Raw genomic sequence first — 17,071 nt, 5'->3', positions numbered from 1 at the left:
TATTCATTTAAACACTTTCTATTGCTATATGTAATTAAACACAATGCATAGACTCTATTGCAATTTGTATAACGCAACTGTACAACATTGTCAAGGAATTTGAGAAACAATTACATAAATAAGATAAGTATCAGCTTTACTAAACTTTGTCGATGGCAGAACAAGATATACATATAAAGATGTGTTCAACGCGCAGTCCTTTTCACCTACATTTTAGATTCTTAACAATCACTTCCAATCAAATTGGTCCCGTTACTTCTAATGAAAAATCTGCTTTTCCATCTCCATAATATTTTTATTCCATAGTTGTCTATCTAACCGCTGTGACAGCCAATATAATATTTCTTTTACTTTTAGGTCTATTTAATCTCACTATCCTATAAATAAACCTATGTTTTTCATGAAAGTTTATGCTCTTATTTACATTTTTATGTCCCAATTGTAGCGTATCCTTCATTTTCTTTTTCACCTTAATCCATCGATCATTTTTCCAATCATATTTCTTTCCCATAGCTAAGAGTATATCTTCAAATTTAGGCCACTTCTCGTTCGATATACTCAACACAAATTTAGCGTTCTTTGTGTTATTTTTTAATGGTACATCAATTAATTTGTGATTCTCGGATTTCTTAGGTACATTGTGAATAAATGATTTTTCGTTTTTAGTATCAGCATCGCTATCCCAATACAATTTCTCTTTTAAGTCTTTCTTGTTATAATTTGAATTATCGTACTCATAATCAATATCTGAATAATTCGGGTATTCATTATAATAGTCGCTATATGCATAAATTTTATGGTTTTCCCAATCTGTAAATTAAAATAATAAAGTTCTGTATTAAAGAATTAAACAAAATGTATATTTTTGTAATATAGAGTTTCTTCCGCTTCTTTTATTATACAGTTCAGTAATCAAATCCACCCGCCATATTTGGGTGAATTCGATGACTGAACTGAAATAATTTAAACCAAGCATGTTAACGACAACATCATCAAAATTTCATATCTATGATAAACAAGATGTTCAATCTTCTTAGCATTGATATTGAATTTTGATGAATTACAAGATCAAAGAAAATAAAGCAGAAGAAGCAGGTAATTAAATAAATGTTTAGATTAAGTTAAATTAAATCGCTACAGTGAAAATATACTCTCTGTTATATACAAATATTATCGCACTATTATGAGAATAACCTCAATTTACAAAATACACATTCAAATTAGATCTTCCCTCCCGTAACAAAACACAAGCAACTTAATAATAACTCTAGGTATATTTCTACAATAAACTAACGTTAAATCTTACCAATTCTTTTCTGAAGAGAGAAATCACGTTTGTAATTGTCAATTATTTTCTTCCGACGATTGCCCTTACCTGTTAAAAAGAAACAATAAGTAAGTGGGAATAAAAATTGTATGTGACGTAAAAAAGCAGCAAAAACGTGTTTACCTGGGCAAAACGTGAGCAAAATTAAACAGGCGTGTATCACGAAACTTTTAGCCATTAGTCTAGGACACGTAGCAGGGATCTGTAAAAGGTAAAAAGGAATAAGAAAAATTACACCTACGACCGATTTAACCGTACTAACTGAGAGGCTGGCTTTAACGAGGATTTATTTGATTTCTGCTTTTCGAACACTCTCGGCTAATTTTATTACTATTGAGCTTTAGGGGAAAACTTATTTGTTTTTTAACTTTTGTTATATGTATAACTATTTAATTCAAAATTCACGTGAGATAATAAAAAATACAAAACTACTATAGTGAAAATGTGTTATTTTAGTAAATATTTTTAACCAAGTTATTTCCTTTTTTAACCTTCTAAGCATCAGTTCTAAAGAGAATTAAAAAAAAACATGTATTTAAAAATTGTGTCAAAGTTTTTCTATGTATGTACATTGTACAAGATATATAAAATATCTACACTCTATACTATCTCAGGTGACTAATTTCCTAAATATATTGCTACCATTGATACTTCACAACATAAAGGATTCTCTATCCAATTTTCATTCAATGCATATAATTAAATTCAGTGATTTAGACCCGGCATTGATGAATTCCTCCATCAATTAAGTATTGATGGATTAGTTCATTCACATTTATATTGGACTTTATTTCACAACATTTATACCAACTAGGCACTAATGATATAATAATAACGCATTTCGATCTTTTGATCGTATTATGAAAACGTATATAATGTAATAACATTGTCCTAATGACACATTCCTCGTAATCCACACAAATGAAAGTAGATAATAGCCAATATAAGCTTCAACTATCATATCCAACCGTTCATTAATATTGGCTTTTTCGTAATAAATAATCTTTATGGATATTCGTTAATTACACACGCAAGGTTGTATCCAAAATAACTTATTATAAGTTTAATTAATTGACTAATATATTATATTATAATTTGGTGTCTGTACGTAAAGAATCCCTTTAAATTATTTAAATTTTAATGCGATGATTACTTTCATGATAATTTTTAAGAACAGTCAAAAAATGTATGTATGTATTTGTAAAGAGATATTGAAATTTTAAGAACTTATTTAATCATAATAGATTAACTTATCACACCAACGGACTATCACAATTCGATAAACCGTACAAGATAAATAAATAATAAATTACTTCCTATAATAATACTCAATAGAAAATCCAATAATGTGTTGACATTTAGAACTTGTAATTATAGTTTACTTAAATAGTAATCATACGTCATTCCTTAAGGAGTCCCAGCTAACGATATTGTTGTTGATAAAAAGAATAAAAAATATTATTTTAACGATAAAACTTACACTTGTAACTATTCGAATCGAAATTATTATTATAAACTTTGAACATTAGCAAGAGCGTTATGATCGCGAAATTATATTATATCCACGACTTTTCCGAGAAACTAGCAGCACAATACAGTAGCGTCTCGCTTGAGTTTCACAACAACACTGAAAGCTCGCGATGAAATGTCTCGCTACGCTCTCAATGTAGCTTTAGCTTTGAGAATATCAAGTTGGTGCGTGTACATTGCTTCTTTAGAGTGTGTGCTTTAGACAACGGGTTGGGAGAGCCGGCAATGTGATAGCAACATTTTATTACTTGCGGTAAAAAACAAAAAAGGTGTGTTGGTGGAGGGTTCCTTCCGCCTTGCCGCCCCTACACCCTTCACTGGCCGCGCTTGAACTTGTGTAGCATGTCTGCAGGTAGACTCCACTTTAAATACGGGAAATTCTGTAGGCCCCTACAGACCATTGAAAGGCAGAGCGTATGAAAATTAATTTTTATTCGCTCTAGTGTCTATTCAACAGAATATTAACATACGCTTCATAAGGAGCGCAAATGTTTACTGACTCAATTACTCGTATGGTACCTACTTTGTTACTTTAGTATTGTCTATTTAATGTTTGCGGTAATGAACTTAGCTTTTTGCATTTATTTTGGTATGGAAGAGTTTATTTTTACAATTATTAGAACAATTGAGCAACGATTGTTTCTGTAGTATTGTAGAAAGGGAAACAATGCCATTCATAGGTCGTGTCAATTTTACTGAAAGCCGTTAGTTTCTTTTTTTAGAACTTTGTTATATGGTTGGTTGCTATAAATAAAATTGATTTTGAGAATCATTCTACCAAATGACTTTAGAAATATACGCTAATTCACAATGTACTTCTACAGAATAATAAGTTTGTCATCCGTTATTTAATCTCCTTGAAAGTGTAATAATATGTAGGTACTAAATCAATATAAGTCCAAGTATTACTGTTACAAGTAAAAATAATACTCCAAAGATAGAGGTAACAAATAGGGACACTAAATCAGAATTAAATTTTTGTACGTACGAGTATCGTATTCATAAATCCAAACCACTCCACGAAAATTGCGAAAAAATCCCATAAAAAGGACAAACTATCTTTCAGTTTCGAAGTAATCTGAAATTGCATGTCGTTAACGCTGCTTGCTTTTAATAGCTTCGCTAGTCTACGCCAAAGACCAAAAAATAATCACTGTGTATTGAAAACTGACCGCGTCGGCGATGAGCTGTTTAGAATGCACTTATAAAAGAGAAAAACGTAGTAAAAGTGTTAAAAAACTTTTGATAACGAAAGATTTTTAGCTCACACAACATAGATGTTTTTAATAATTAATATCGCAATGGATTAAAGCTAGTACACAATCACGTAACCCATAAATTCAAATGAAACATTATTATGTAGATTTCCCTTTAATTATAGGAAACAATATGTAGGAAATGATTTCGATTGGCTTAACTTCACAATTTGTTGACGTAAAACTTCCATCAAGCCCCATTCGTATGCAAGCAATTACTGCGGTAATTTACGAAACAATTCGTAGTTTTCATTAAATGGTTTTCACGATATTCCTACGCTAAACTTCTATAAATACAACACCAAAATGTATCGCAATGTAGGACATTTTAAACACAATATTTTTTATCTACAATATTCTTTATACTTCATTTGAAATTCCTCTTCTGTAACCACATTTTAAGGAAATTATATTATTCATAACATGTCACATCTGTTACTAAATGTCTAATATCATTTCACTCTATAATTATTGATGGATTTTATCTAGATAGCTTTCGTATTCGAAGCTTTTTATGATTGCTTTCAAAAGTGTCATTACAGAAGCTATTTTAGGAATCGTTAATCAAACGGCTAAGCGTAAACTGATAGCGGCAGCTCCACGGCAATCAACTTAATTATACCTTTATAGCGATAGATACTTCACAACATTGTTGTTTAAATACTTTGAAAACAGTTTTTTGTTTTGTATTAGCAATTACAGTTGTATTATGCCGTATTTTCAATCAATTTTGTTGTATATTATGGTTTATATTATATCCAGAATACCTATTAAGATCATAAAACATCTTCTTTTTATAGTAGTAGGATGTATACTCTACCTGTACCTATTTAGAGCTATAAGGTCCATTGAAATGTTAAATGCTTATACTTCAATTAAAACCCTCATCATAATTTGATCTTTAAAATCAAAGGAGCATCTATTTGCATGAAGTATTTACTCTTGAGTAATCCCGAACGAGCTTGAAGACCGCTAGCACAACGATTTACCACGCGCAGTTTTATTTCAGAGAACGGCACTTTTTAATTAAAACGACTCGCTGTAAAAAGTATAAGGCGACTGCAGCGGCGTCATTAAAACCCCCTCGTTCCAATCTGAATCCGATATCAGACCGAGATACAAGAAACTTTAAACAACTTCAATTCATTAAGTTTGCAATAAAGGCATTGGCAATTTAGGCGAGCGACGCTCAAAAACTCTTGTACAACTTTATTACGCAATTCATTTCCGCGATTTTGTGGACTACATTTTTTAACTGGTTTTTTATATTTTAATCACATTTAAAATTTTAGACTAGTCTGCTTGTCTACTACTAGTACTTTAATTTGAATCGTGAGTTGTGAATCGTAATTAAACTGCAATTTAAGATTAATTATTAGAAGTAAGCACATGTTGCAATATAAATTGTTTGTTAAACATACAATAATTAGTTTTCAATCAAGTTTAGCGGAAAATTGAAAGAATGAAAACAATTCATAGCTTGTCCCTATACCTATAAACAAAGTGAGGCCTGAGGGTAGTTTAGAATGTCGATTGGAAATCATCCGAGTTAAACACATTTGCTGTGAATGCACACTGATAGTGGGTCGTTGTAATATTAACAACTTGTAAAGTTAAAGCTTAAGTATGTAGTTCCGAACGATATAATATAATAAGGATATTTAAAAACATTACATTAGTAATTTGAGTATAATTATGTATAAAATACCAGTTGAATTTTATGTATATGGATTTTATTATTTCGACGTTGTTATAAAAAAAAACATACAAAAATACACAAGTCAAAAAAAGGACTTTTTATAAACGCCTACTTCCTAACAAAATCGAAAGTACAAACAGAACCCGTGAATGATTCATTTAATTCAAGCGTCTATATTAAGATAACAATGTGACACGAGTCAATAAATATTCAGGCCCCATCTAAATTAGAATTAATCCCGGACGGTCGTCAGCCTAGACGTATCGAATTTACTTATGCTAATCTTACGTCACTCTGAGGACTATCCCTAGTTTGTAGCCATGGCTGTTGACAGCGACTATTTTGCATTTTACAAGCTAACGTTTCGGCAGTATGCTGAAATAGATAATTCAGTGTAGGCTTTTTCACTTCAGTTGTAAAACGTTAGATCTTAATATACTTATCTACTATGTTATAAGTACCGAATTATTTATCTACACAGATGTGCCTTTTGCTTTATTATTATATCAAAGTATTGTTGTACCAAAATAAATTACAGAAAGATTTTCAATCTGTTCAGGAACATTGTTTAGATACAGTATTGATGTCTTGTTATACCGAGCTTATTTCAAACATTTAACAATGAACAGATAGAAAATAATTATGTTCTGTAGAGGTCTTCACAATAACACTTTATTTTCTAAGATTCTCATTAAGTAATAAACAGCACTAGAGAGGGTCGAGTGATTCTTGAAACAAATCCAGTTCTTTTGTTTCAAGGAGTTTGTACTAATGAAACCCTTCTGATCGTGAAATTCTAGTTAAATGTATATAAATACATTTAACTAGAATTTATTTATTACTCGTATAACAACTTTAATTGATGATCCTTGTAGTGGTACGGCATGAACTCAATATGAAATGTTAAATTATAACAATACTGTTGTACGAAATGTGGTAAAGTTTCTATAAGCGGCTCTACTAGTGGCAAACAGTACGTACATTTATAATATTACTGAAAATATTTTGTTATTAATATATATTAGATCGTCAGACTCTTTTGTTTTATGATAATTATATTTCATATTGTTTCTATGACTAGAAGTACTCTAGTACAATAGAGATTGTGAATTACATTTCTTAAAATTGCTATTGGTAGTTTTTCCATGAAATATAATATGATCAAATATCATCAACTGAAAAGTAATATGTTATGAACGTATTCTTAAAACTTTTAATAATCTTAATTTGATTTAGGTAATTGTAATTGTATGTGTAATTTTTGTAATTGTTTATTAATGTATTTTGTGTGTAATAATTAATATAATTTGTTTAATATAATTTGACTGTATTAATTGAATGTATTAATTTGTAAATTTTTGCACGCCATTTAAAATGGCAGTATATGAACCTTATACGAGCAAATAAATATATTTGAATTTGAATTTGATTTCAATATAAATTCGTTATGAAAGGAGTAAAAAAGTTTTATTTTAATTAAATATTAGTGACTCGAGTAATCGCAAGCTCTATCATTGAAAAGTTTATTGTCTATTGAAGTTCCAAATGAGCTTCGCGAACACTAAGTAATAACTGCGAAATACTTACCGAAATTGCTTCTAAAAGCTCTTGTGAAGTCGACAATTGTGCAGAAGGAAAAACCTACAAAAATAATGCCTTTTATATAATCAAAACAGCTAAATAAGTATTATCGTGTTTATTCTTAAGTCTCCTCGTATTGTTGCCTTCACAATTCCGTTTGCATTACATTTATGTCGGCTTAAGCGACATCATAAAACACCATATTTCCAGCGTATTTAAAAAAGCATTAGCTGTGCTTGGAAATGTCTTGATATGTTTTTCTCATGTCCACATTTATAAATGTGTTTCTACACTATAGATATTATACTGAAACAGATTTTTCATTTCTAAATTCGTTCACATTGTTTTAAAATAAATAAATCTGAAATTTTATATTTTCCTAAGTTGATTATAATTAAGAGCGTTGGAGAGAAACCTTTTTTACGTTTTTTCCAGTATTAATACACAAATATACAAGCACTACATCGTATACCTAATCTAATAAATCTAGAATCCTATCTGAGGCTCTACAGCCGCGAGTTGGCCCTGGCCTGGTCCAGTACTTTCATCCAGACCCCGCGATCCCTTGCCTGGGATCTCCAATTCTTTACACCGATCGCTTCCAAGTCCTGTTCCACACCATCTAGCCAACGGAGCTTTGGTCTTCCTCGATTTCTACGTCCATCTGGTTTTCCATCGAGCAGACGCAGAGGAGCCCTGTTGTCGTCCATACGTGCAACGTGTCCGGCCCAGCGTAAACGGCCGAGTTTTATGGTCTTTATGACATTCGGCTCCTCGTACATTCCATAAAGCTCATAATAAATCTAGAATACGTGAATAAATAAATTACGTATAAAAAAACTAGGTACACAATTTTCTATGAAATAGACAGACGTCTCTGAGATATTATTGAACTAATTAAATAGCTAATGATATTATTATTTAGCCGAAAATTCATATTATTATCTAGTACTGCGTACTTACTTACCTTATTAAAAGTAAAGCAAGACGCATAATTATATTAGTAGAACAGATTTTATATTCCAAAACCGTAAAATAAAAAAAGTATTTCTACGCGTTGATATTAATTCTATAAATCGGAATTATGTTTGCTTAAGAATTATTATGCCTTTAATAGAACTGTAGTATACCAGCCCCCCTAGTCAAGTGGCTTTCTGTTAGCGTAGCGTTCAATAGAATAGACTATCTACGAATGTATGAGATTGACGTAAGCTGTAGATAAACGTATCTACAGCTTACGTCAATCTCATACATTCGTAGTCTATTCTATTGAACGCTACGCTAACAGAAAGCCACTTGACTAGGGGAGCTGGATGGATGCTCATAATAAGTTTATTAAGTGGATTACAGATTATTACACTAATTTCCAGAATGAAATATTGTTTGAAAACATTTATTTAGGAAAAATAACAAATATCCGTTGTGCCCAAAGTCACCTACTTACTTTATTTCATATAGGTATGTACTTTTATTTTAGGTACAATAGCTTTGTACTCTGTAACTACACGTATAGGCCTCATGAGGTAATTGAAATAGGGAGACAAGTCTTTCAAAGGTAATTATTTAACTTCTGGTTTAATATCTACATTACAATTTAAAATTAATAACAACTTAGTATGCAAAAATTCTTAAAAATATCAATCATTATAACACAAGTGTTTATAATAAAGGTTTCAACATAACGGTATGGTAAACTTTCCGGAAGCACACTGAATACAGTACCGTAGTGAAGAGGTCTTGTCTCTGCATATTGTATGGCGCATATTTTGGAGAGCACTCCAGTCATTCAGTCTTATACCCGACGCTGAAAGCTAACCCGTCCGTTTAAAGTTATTCAGCGCTATTTGTTGTTACTTAATTTTGTTTCTGAACAATGCTGATATGTCATGGCATGTTATATTGAGATTAAAACTACAATTCATTTGTAATTTTGCGGTTTTTGTCGTATGCAACACACTTTAACCATAGTATAGATTCTTGGGAAAGTGAATTATTTTGATGAATTTAAGTAAACAAGTTAAAATATATTCCTTCAATTTCAAATTAACAAGCTGAATAAAGCTGATAAGTCATAGAACATAAGATATAATAAATTTGTATATTTGCGATTTTTGTCGTTTCCTAGACAGCATTTTTTAGGTATGCTTCGTAGAGCGGGCAATCGAGCTGGCACGTCTCCGGACAGAAAGCGATGATTGGCGCCGCCCGTGAACATCCACAAACCCTAATACACCATAACTGTAGTTCAAACAGATTATTTATAAATTGAAATTGATACTACCAAAAACATAAAAATATGATTCTTCCATTTCAAATAAACGACCAAGTCCATATCACTTCAAATATATTTACACCGAAGCGAAGTGTGGCTGTTACATATTTATGTTATCTGTGCTATGCCGTCTATTCCCATCTTTTAATGGCATAGCCATGTCGCTTTATATTTTCACAAGTTTGCAGCATCCCGGCTGCAATCCAGTTTGTATTTTTAGACCAACCAAAGTTGGAAAATAGATTGACGTTCAGGCAGAGATTTGGTTCAGCAATTCCGAAAACGTGGTGACGAAAAAAGTATCGAATGAATTGAACTGTAACGTACACCAGTGGATCAGTATGAACTATGAAAAGAGCATTTTTTATGGTAGCTGATTGACCCATTTCTCTATCGAGCATTTCCTACAGACTAGACACCACGAATTATTTTAAATTTTTAACACTACCTATTTGAATACTTGTGGATGAAATGTTTCACTTATCTCATTTTCATACATTCGTGTCACATCTGCATTCATATGTAAAATAATATTCAATGAAATATACCACAAAACACATAACCTCACGTATGTATGCTATTTCTCATTAACGCCCATTCTAACATATTCCGTTTAAAACATTAGATTACCGTCGCGTTCCCGTAATCATGTGTAATTTAGGCTTAATAAACAATGCACCGTTTCAAACAAACAACAATGCTGTTTACTACCGCACAATTTAGGTATGAATATTAATATCCTACAAGAATTTTAATGAAATCGCTAACTCAGGCACGATTAAAAGCCCGGGTTAAATGCCAACGCAAGTTTTATTACATAGATAATACATAAGTAGCTTCGTTGTACTTTTATTCAAAAGGCTCTATCATTAATTAAAAGTTAGGTGATTAACTCCAAATACCCATTCAAGCTGCTCATTCTAACCGCTTTATCAACGAGCTAACGTTGAAGTTTCGTAATAAATAAATATGTTATGAATTTCATCTATTCAAAACGTTTTACATTTATGAATACAAAAACCCTGATTACTTATAGGATCACTTTAAAGATAAGCTAAGAACTACTAAAGCAAACACTTTTATATAATAAAAAAACAAACTTCTTTCTAACGATATCTATCTAATGGAAAACAAAAGAACTTTCGATAGGCACTGCGAATCGATTTATCCCGAATAATATTATTATCTGAAAATTTCTTGCGAATACCGCATCATCTGGTGAATCTAATATAAGTTACGACTTTCATGTCGCATTAAGAAGACAAGCCAGCGGAAACTATTAGACACCATCTGCCACACTGTCTTTACGAACAAAATAGTTTGAAAAGTGTTAGTTTTTATAAGAGCCAGTTTCACTTTTCGTTGAGATTTTTCCTACGTTGTAATATTTTAACTTAAGTAGAGTTTTTAAAGCATTAAGAAAGAGTAAATACTTACTAGATTCAATACTGTAGATATATTTCTTAATTTGTTAACAGTATAACTTACGCTACATTATACATACTTATATAATATGGAAAACTTTTGAGAGTCTGAATTACCTTATAAATTAACGAATTAAGGAAAAAGATTATCGTATCCCGAATTCGTAAATTCATTTCTCATCAGCATTCACGCATAGCCTATAAATGTACTGCTATTTAAATCGTATTATTCAATACGAATTCCCCGACGTCATTACAGAAAGAACACAATAAATAACATTTTGTGTCAGAAAGTAATGATTTATAAGGTGCGAAATTCTAGTCTCGGGGTTGCGTGATCTCCCACGGGCCAGATAGCAGTTAAATAAGGCACCAAGGGAATTCTTCAGGGACGAGTGGGTACTTAGCATATTGTATTAATGGAGGGTATTCGGGTAGAGAGAATGGCACTCATTAATTAGTGAATCTTGATAATTTACGAGATTCTCGCTTCCTACGAGTGTGTCTTGAGCCCATAAATTACCTTTATTTTGGCCCAACTAATCACAATTGTAGAATATTAATATACTACAAAATAGAATAGTAATATCTACAAATTGCTTCGAAGCAAAGTAAATACTGTAGTACGAATTTCATTTCTCAAGATTCGTTCATTAAATATTTATTTCAAAGTTCATCTTGTACTACAAAATGTTGAATATTATTAGACTTTATAATCCTGCTTTTTTGTGTTAAGTTTGATTAGTTTCAATATTATTAAAAGCATTGGAGCAGTAACAATTAAGACTACATATCGGGTTTCCTATTATAATCATCATTATAAATTTATGATTACATGAAATAATATATTTAATTAATAACTGAATGTGCATTACGTAAATTTTATATTTAACCGTAATAATTGTATTTTTTGTAATTATCAAAAAATGACGACATAAAACTCATGTGTTTTGCTACGACGTAGCACTATGCTACGCTTAAGCTGTTTGAAAAATTATTCAACGAAAAAACAAACACTTCATTATTTTTTTATGTATATGTTTACTGCAATAATTAATGTAATATATTATCCATACATAGTTTGCAGATAAATATCGGACAGATAATCCGTTCTAGAAGTTCACGCCTTCGTTTTGTCTTGTAAATACAGCAAAGAGGAAATACCACCACCATTAATTCCGTTATATTATGGGGAAGATAAAACATGGAAAGCGTTAGTTTATAGTGCCGTAAATATCTTGTATCGTGGTATATTCTGCGCACATGCGCTAACAGTTCATTATTTATTTTATGAATTTCAATGTAGCAATACGGAGCAGCTGATCACGTGATAATAATGTATGCTGATTCACAGCTACGATATGTTTTAGAGTGACCTCAGGTATGTTAACTTAGTATAGATAAATTGTTTGAGTAGACGTTGGGTTTGGTTGAATATAAACCACTGAATCTTAGAATGTCGAAAGTTAACTGGATTGAAATCAATCGTAGTGGAATTATTTATATATTAAATACAAATTAAATATATTATGTTATTTTGTACGTATGAATACATGTTACGTTTTATTACTTATATAAATATAGGTTTACACAAATATATTATAAGCATGCTTTATTACTAAAGTATAGTAATGTTCAACTCAACCGGGTACCAGGAAGTGTATGAAAATTTGATTACTTTTGAACCGGAATGACGGATATACAAACGAAACAACATTAAATTAAAGTATTTTATTAACCATTTTAATGCCAGTCATAATCTGTTATATTAAAATTTGCATGGTATACCTTAATTAATATACTGACAATTAATTTGATAAAAACGAAAATAACTTAATTCGAGACAAAGTCATTTCAAATTAATAGACTACAAGCCCGCATAGGACAAAAATATGGGTCAAATGAACCACCAGGGGACATATCTAGAACGATAGCAGAGCAAAAAATAATAAGATTCATCACTATGCCGTCACTTGTAAGCTGTCCAACTGAGTGCAGATGAGAATTGAAAAGTACAGGTAGACTCGGTAAATTTTGGTCATATATTTTTGTACGGCATTCTTAACCATCGATAGATCCATTAAAAATAATAAGAAACCGCTCAGTGCCGTACAAAAATGGTGGTCCACCAAGTCGGAATTTTTATTTAATTTCCGAGAGTTACCGGGGGTAAATTTGGTCATTTGACCATGTACGGCATCTGTGTCATACTATTGCTATACTGCTTTTAATCCATTATTCCGCAACGCCGTACAAAAATCATGGGGACAAGGGGAAAAAATCGAGAGTTGTAATCCCCTCTCTTTCCCCACTCCAGGGGGTCATTTGACACAACACGAAATAAATTTATTTTTAAAGTATTTTATGCATAGATAATATTTTTTCATGTGCCGTACATTTTCGTTGGTTCAAAGGGGAAAAATCTGAAAAAGAAAAAAATCCATATAACGAAATGTTTGCTTTATATTTTTATAATAAAATATAAATATACATTAATATTAAGAAGCTCGAGGTGGTTAATTATCACCTTGGAAAGTCGGAGTCAGGTGGAATGGACTCCGTTAAATTGATGAACTAATAAAAAAGCTATGAACGAAAAGATGTGAATTATATGCAATCAGTCCATGAATACAGGTAAAGTCACAAGCAAATGCTAGTAATATATACATATTCAAAATGTACAAGTAAAGCGCTTTCAAATGATACCAAACACTGCATATTTATCTTAACTTTATTTTTTTACTCTGTATGTTTTGTCCGCTAGAGGGCGCACACATTAGATTTTGTGAAACCCCATATAGCCTTTAGCTAGCTGGTCGTTGGTTATCCAGTGAACAATTCAGACGCCTCTAATGATATGTCATTTGTCGAATTCTGATAAGTAGTTTAGAAGTTACGAGGGAATAGATGAACATACATACATGACCTGTAAACAACCATAACCCTCCTTTTGCTTTGCCGTAGTTGGGTAAAAATATGTTAATGCCGTACTGTATCAAATGGCCATAAAGCACTCTTAAAATTGTAGCTTTCGTCGCTTTCATCAGCCTAAAAGATGTGGTCTGCACAAAAATGTACGGCATCGTTTATTCCTAATTTATCTATGTTAATACTATTTAAAACAACGGATAAAGTGTAGAAAACTATTATATTTCATTAATCTACGATGTTTAAACTTTAACAAAATTTCTGGTTTTGCATTTCTCTATAACTTTTTTTAGAACGGTTTCTTTTGAACGGCAATACTATACAACAATTGAATTTTACAATATCATGTTAAAAAAAAAGTTCCCGTACAGGGTCAAATGACCTTACAGCTCTTTATATCAAGAATTCGATGAAATTAAGATGATTATTGGTATACATTTAAAAGAACAATTATTTTTTGACGGCATTGCTTTTAATAGTACTTTTGAGTGCTAGATAATGTTTTGGAACCGAAGCCGTACTTAGTCAAATGACCCCCTGGAGTGGGGAAAGAGAGGGGATTGCATCTCTCGATTTTTTCCCCTTGTCCCCATGATTTTTGTACGGCGTTGCGGAATAATGGATTAAAAGCAGTATAGCAATAGTATGACACAGATGCCGTACATGGTCAAATGACCAAATTTACCCCCGGTAACTCTCGGAAATTAAATAAAAATTCCGACTTGGTGGACCACCATTTTTGTACGGCACTGAGCGGTTTCTTATTATTTTTAATGGATCTATCGATGGTTAAGAATGCCGTACAAAAATATATGACCAAAATTTACCGAGTCTACCTGTACTTTTCAATTCTCATCTGCACTCAGTTGGACAGCTTACAAGTGACGGCATAGTGATGAATCTTATTATTTTTTGCTCTGCTATCGTTCTAGATATGTCCCCTGGTGGTTCATTTGACCCATATTTTTGTCCTATGCGGGCTTGTAGTCTATAATTTTTCAATTGTGCATTATTCAACTGTACCGTATAAAAACCAATTTGCACTTAATATAAAAGTGACTTGTATGAAAAGCGCTATATTTCGCATTCATAATGCTTCATCAGACCGCATTGAGTGTGTAGTAGGTCAGCCAGAATAGGAAGTCTCATTATACAGTCATTAAAACGGTTTTCACTTGAAAACCGTTCGAGTTCCCATTGATACAAAAATATTGCGAAAAAGAGCATTGTTTTTGCACTTCTATTTTCTTAATACCCTCACCGCCTACAGATTGCTTTTCTTGGTAGCGCACAAATAAAATATCGCTTTCATCCGTTTGCGATACTATGCAAATACAAATAATCGAAATCCAAACGTTACATTCAATGTCATAAAACATTCGTTATTTTTATAAAATGTCGGCTCAAAATGAGAAAGGCAAGAACACAAAGGGTGTAGGTTAATCTATTGAATCATAAATTAGTGAAGTCACATTGCGGTATGTCATAAACAACGGTCCTCTTCGGTTTTTTGCCCGGGGAACATGTCCCTGTGACATATGACGGCACTTATCCCTCCACTGCTGTAATTCCGGAGATCGAATCCATGGATTGAAATAAAAGCCTGTTGGATGTTAGTTGCCCATTCAATGGTATTATTTGGGATGCTCCTTCATAAAGACACATTTTTAGAGATAGTGTTTCTTTCCATTTTAAGGAAACAATGTAAAGCTGTGAAAAATAATCGGCTCATTTGTCAAAATCAAAAGTATTTTTCTTTTAATAACACTTTCAATTTACTATCGCCTTATTTTACACACACTTTAGTTACAAATAGTACGCTAAATATCCTTCAATACTTTATGAAAAGTCTTAATCAGTGTACAAACTTTCAAGAGTCGAAATCCATAAAACCAATACTAAATATTTATCAAAACATAATATTTATTACTAATATCTAATAACATCACGGTAAATAAAAAATAAATCATTCCATTTAATTGTATAATAACAGTAGGTACCTTAAACAAAGTCATCTTGCAGCTGTTAGCATAAACCGCACGATACAGAATATTAAGGTCCAGAAGTACGTAATTACTAATCAAGCTAAAACTACAAGTTCATAGTTTCATTCAGACCATGTTCAGAGGGCGTGTTACACGCATCTGGTGCCACTTAACTCTCTGATTACAAACAATGTTACATTAATTATGTTTTTGCTTTGGAAGACACAGCTGTAATTTATGTTGCCCCGTTTTTCTCGAAAATAAATGGTCGTAATAAGTCTGGTCCGTAGTACTGTCTAACAAAATGTGTTATGATCATTGTAATACATACACCTTTCACAGTATATGTATTATTGTTAATTTGTTAGCTCTGTTTTCACAAGGACGCTTTGTTTACACGAAGTAGAAATTTCCTTTCATGTAATTTTACACTAGATACAATAGAAAATTTGATTTAAAGTAAACAGATTAAGAAAACTTTCAATAATTATTAGTTAAATCAAATTTGAAAACTGCTAGATTATTGTTTTTACTTTAACATCGTAGTAACCAGTAACAAATCACTTGAAAATGTGGAAGTATTCTGTTCAAGATTTTAGTCAAATAATAAAAATGACAAAAGCATAAGATATAACTCATTTGTTTTGTTAAAACATTCTTCGATACACCTAACAACCACATTTAACTAGCACAAGCCACAACCCCATCAATTTAAAACTCGTTGTTTGGTACATTTTTCTTCTGCGCGTCTTATTTAGTTCTATTCTAGAGTGGTAAATAAAACAATTCATTTAACGGTTAGTTAAGATAGACGACACATTTTGTCTCCTTCAGTTAATAGACGCATTCCCCGGTCGCTTATATCTGCAATTCAACCTAAATTGAAATGCCAATCATTCTACCAGAGATATTGTCCGATACGGTATACGTTTTAACTTTGACTTACCACTAGCGTCTTTAATTAAAATATCTTTTAAACTATGGAAAACATAACATTTTATACTGCAATAATTTAAACCATATATTTTAACTTGTTAAAAAGATCGAGACAAATTAAATTCAATTAATT

At 31.6% G+C, this 17,071-nt stretch overlaps 1 protein-coding gene across 1 annotated transcript; it reads right to left on the bottom strand.

The window, feature by feature from the left end:
- On the bottom strand, positions 1–3,003 carry LOC149486581 (uncharacterized). Its single transcript, XM_089697828.1, has 4 exons — positions 2,808–3,003; positions 1,451–1,529; positions 1,307–1,375; positions 1–810 (listed from the first exon to the last, which is right to left on the bottom strand). The coding sequence occupies exons 2-4, from the start codon at positions 1,503–1,505 to the stop codon at positions 311–313; spliced, it is 624 nt and encodes a 207-aa protein (XP_089553954.1). The 5' UTR covers positions 1,506–1,529; positions 2,808–3,003; the 3' UTR covers positions 1–310.
- Between the last annotated feature and the right edge of the window lie 14,068 nt (positions 3,004–17,071).

This window comes from Colias philodice, chromosome 8 (assembly GCF_061535455.1).
Source record: "Colias philodice isolate Cphi_HAF_F1 chromosome 8, ilColPhil1 Martin Lab GWU primary, whole genome shotgun sequence".
Taxonomy (NCBI): domain Eukaryota; kingdom Metazoa; phylum Arthropoda; class Insecta; order Lepidoptera; family Pieridae; genus Colias; species Colias philodice.
This window is presented reverse-complemented; position numbering and strand designations above follow the sequence as displayed.

Excerpts from the sequence above, each read along its gene's own strand:
- LOC149486581 (XM_089697828.1), bottom strand. The coding sequence starts at position 1,505 with ATGGCTAAAAGTTTCGTGATACACGCCTGTTTAATTTTGCTCACGTTT. Across the intron at positions 1,376-1,450 it reads TTTGCTCACGTTTTGCCCAG|GTAAGGGCAATCGTCGGAAG; the intron begins GTAAACACGTTT and ends TCTTTTTAACAG. Across the intron at positions 811-1,306 it reads CTCTCTTCAGAAAAGAATTG|ATTGGGAAAACCATAAAATT; the intron begins GTAAGATTTAAC and ends TTTAATTTACAG.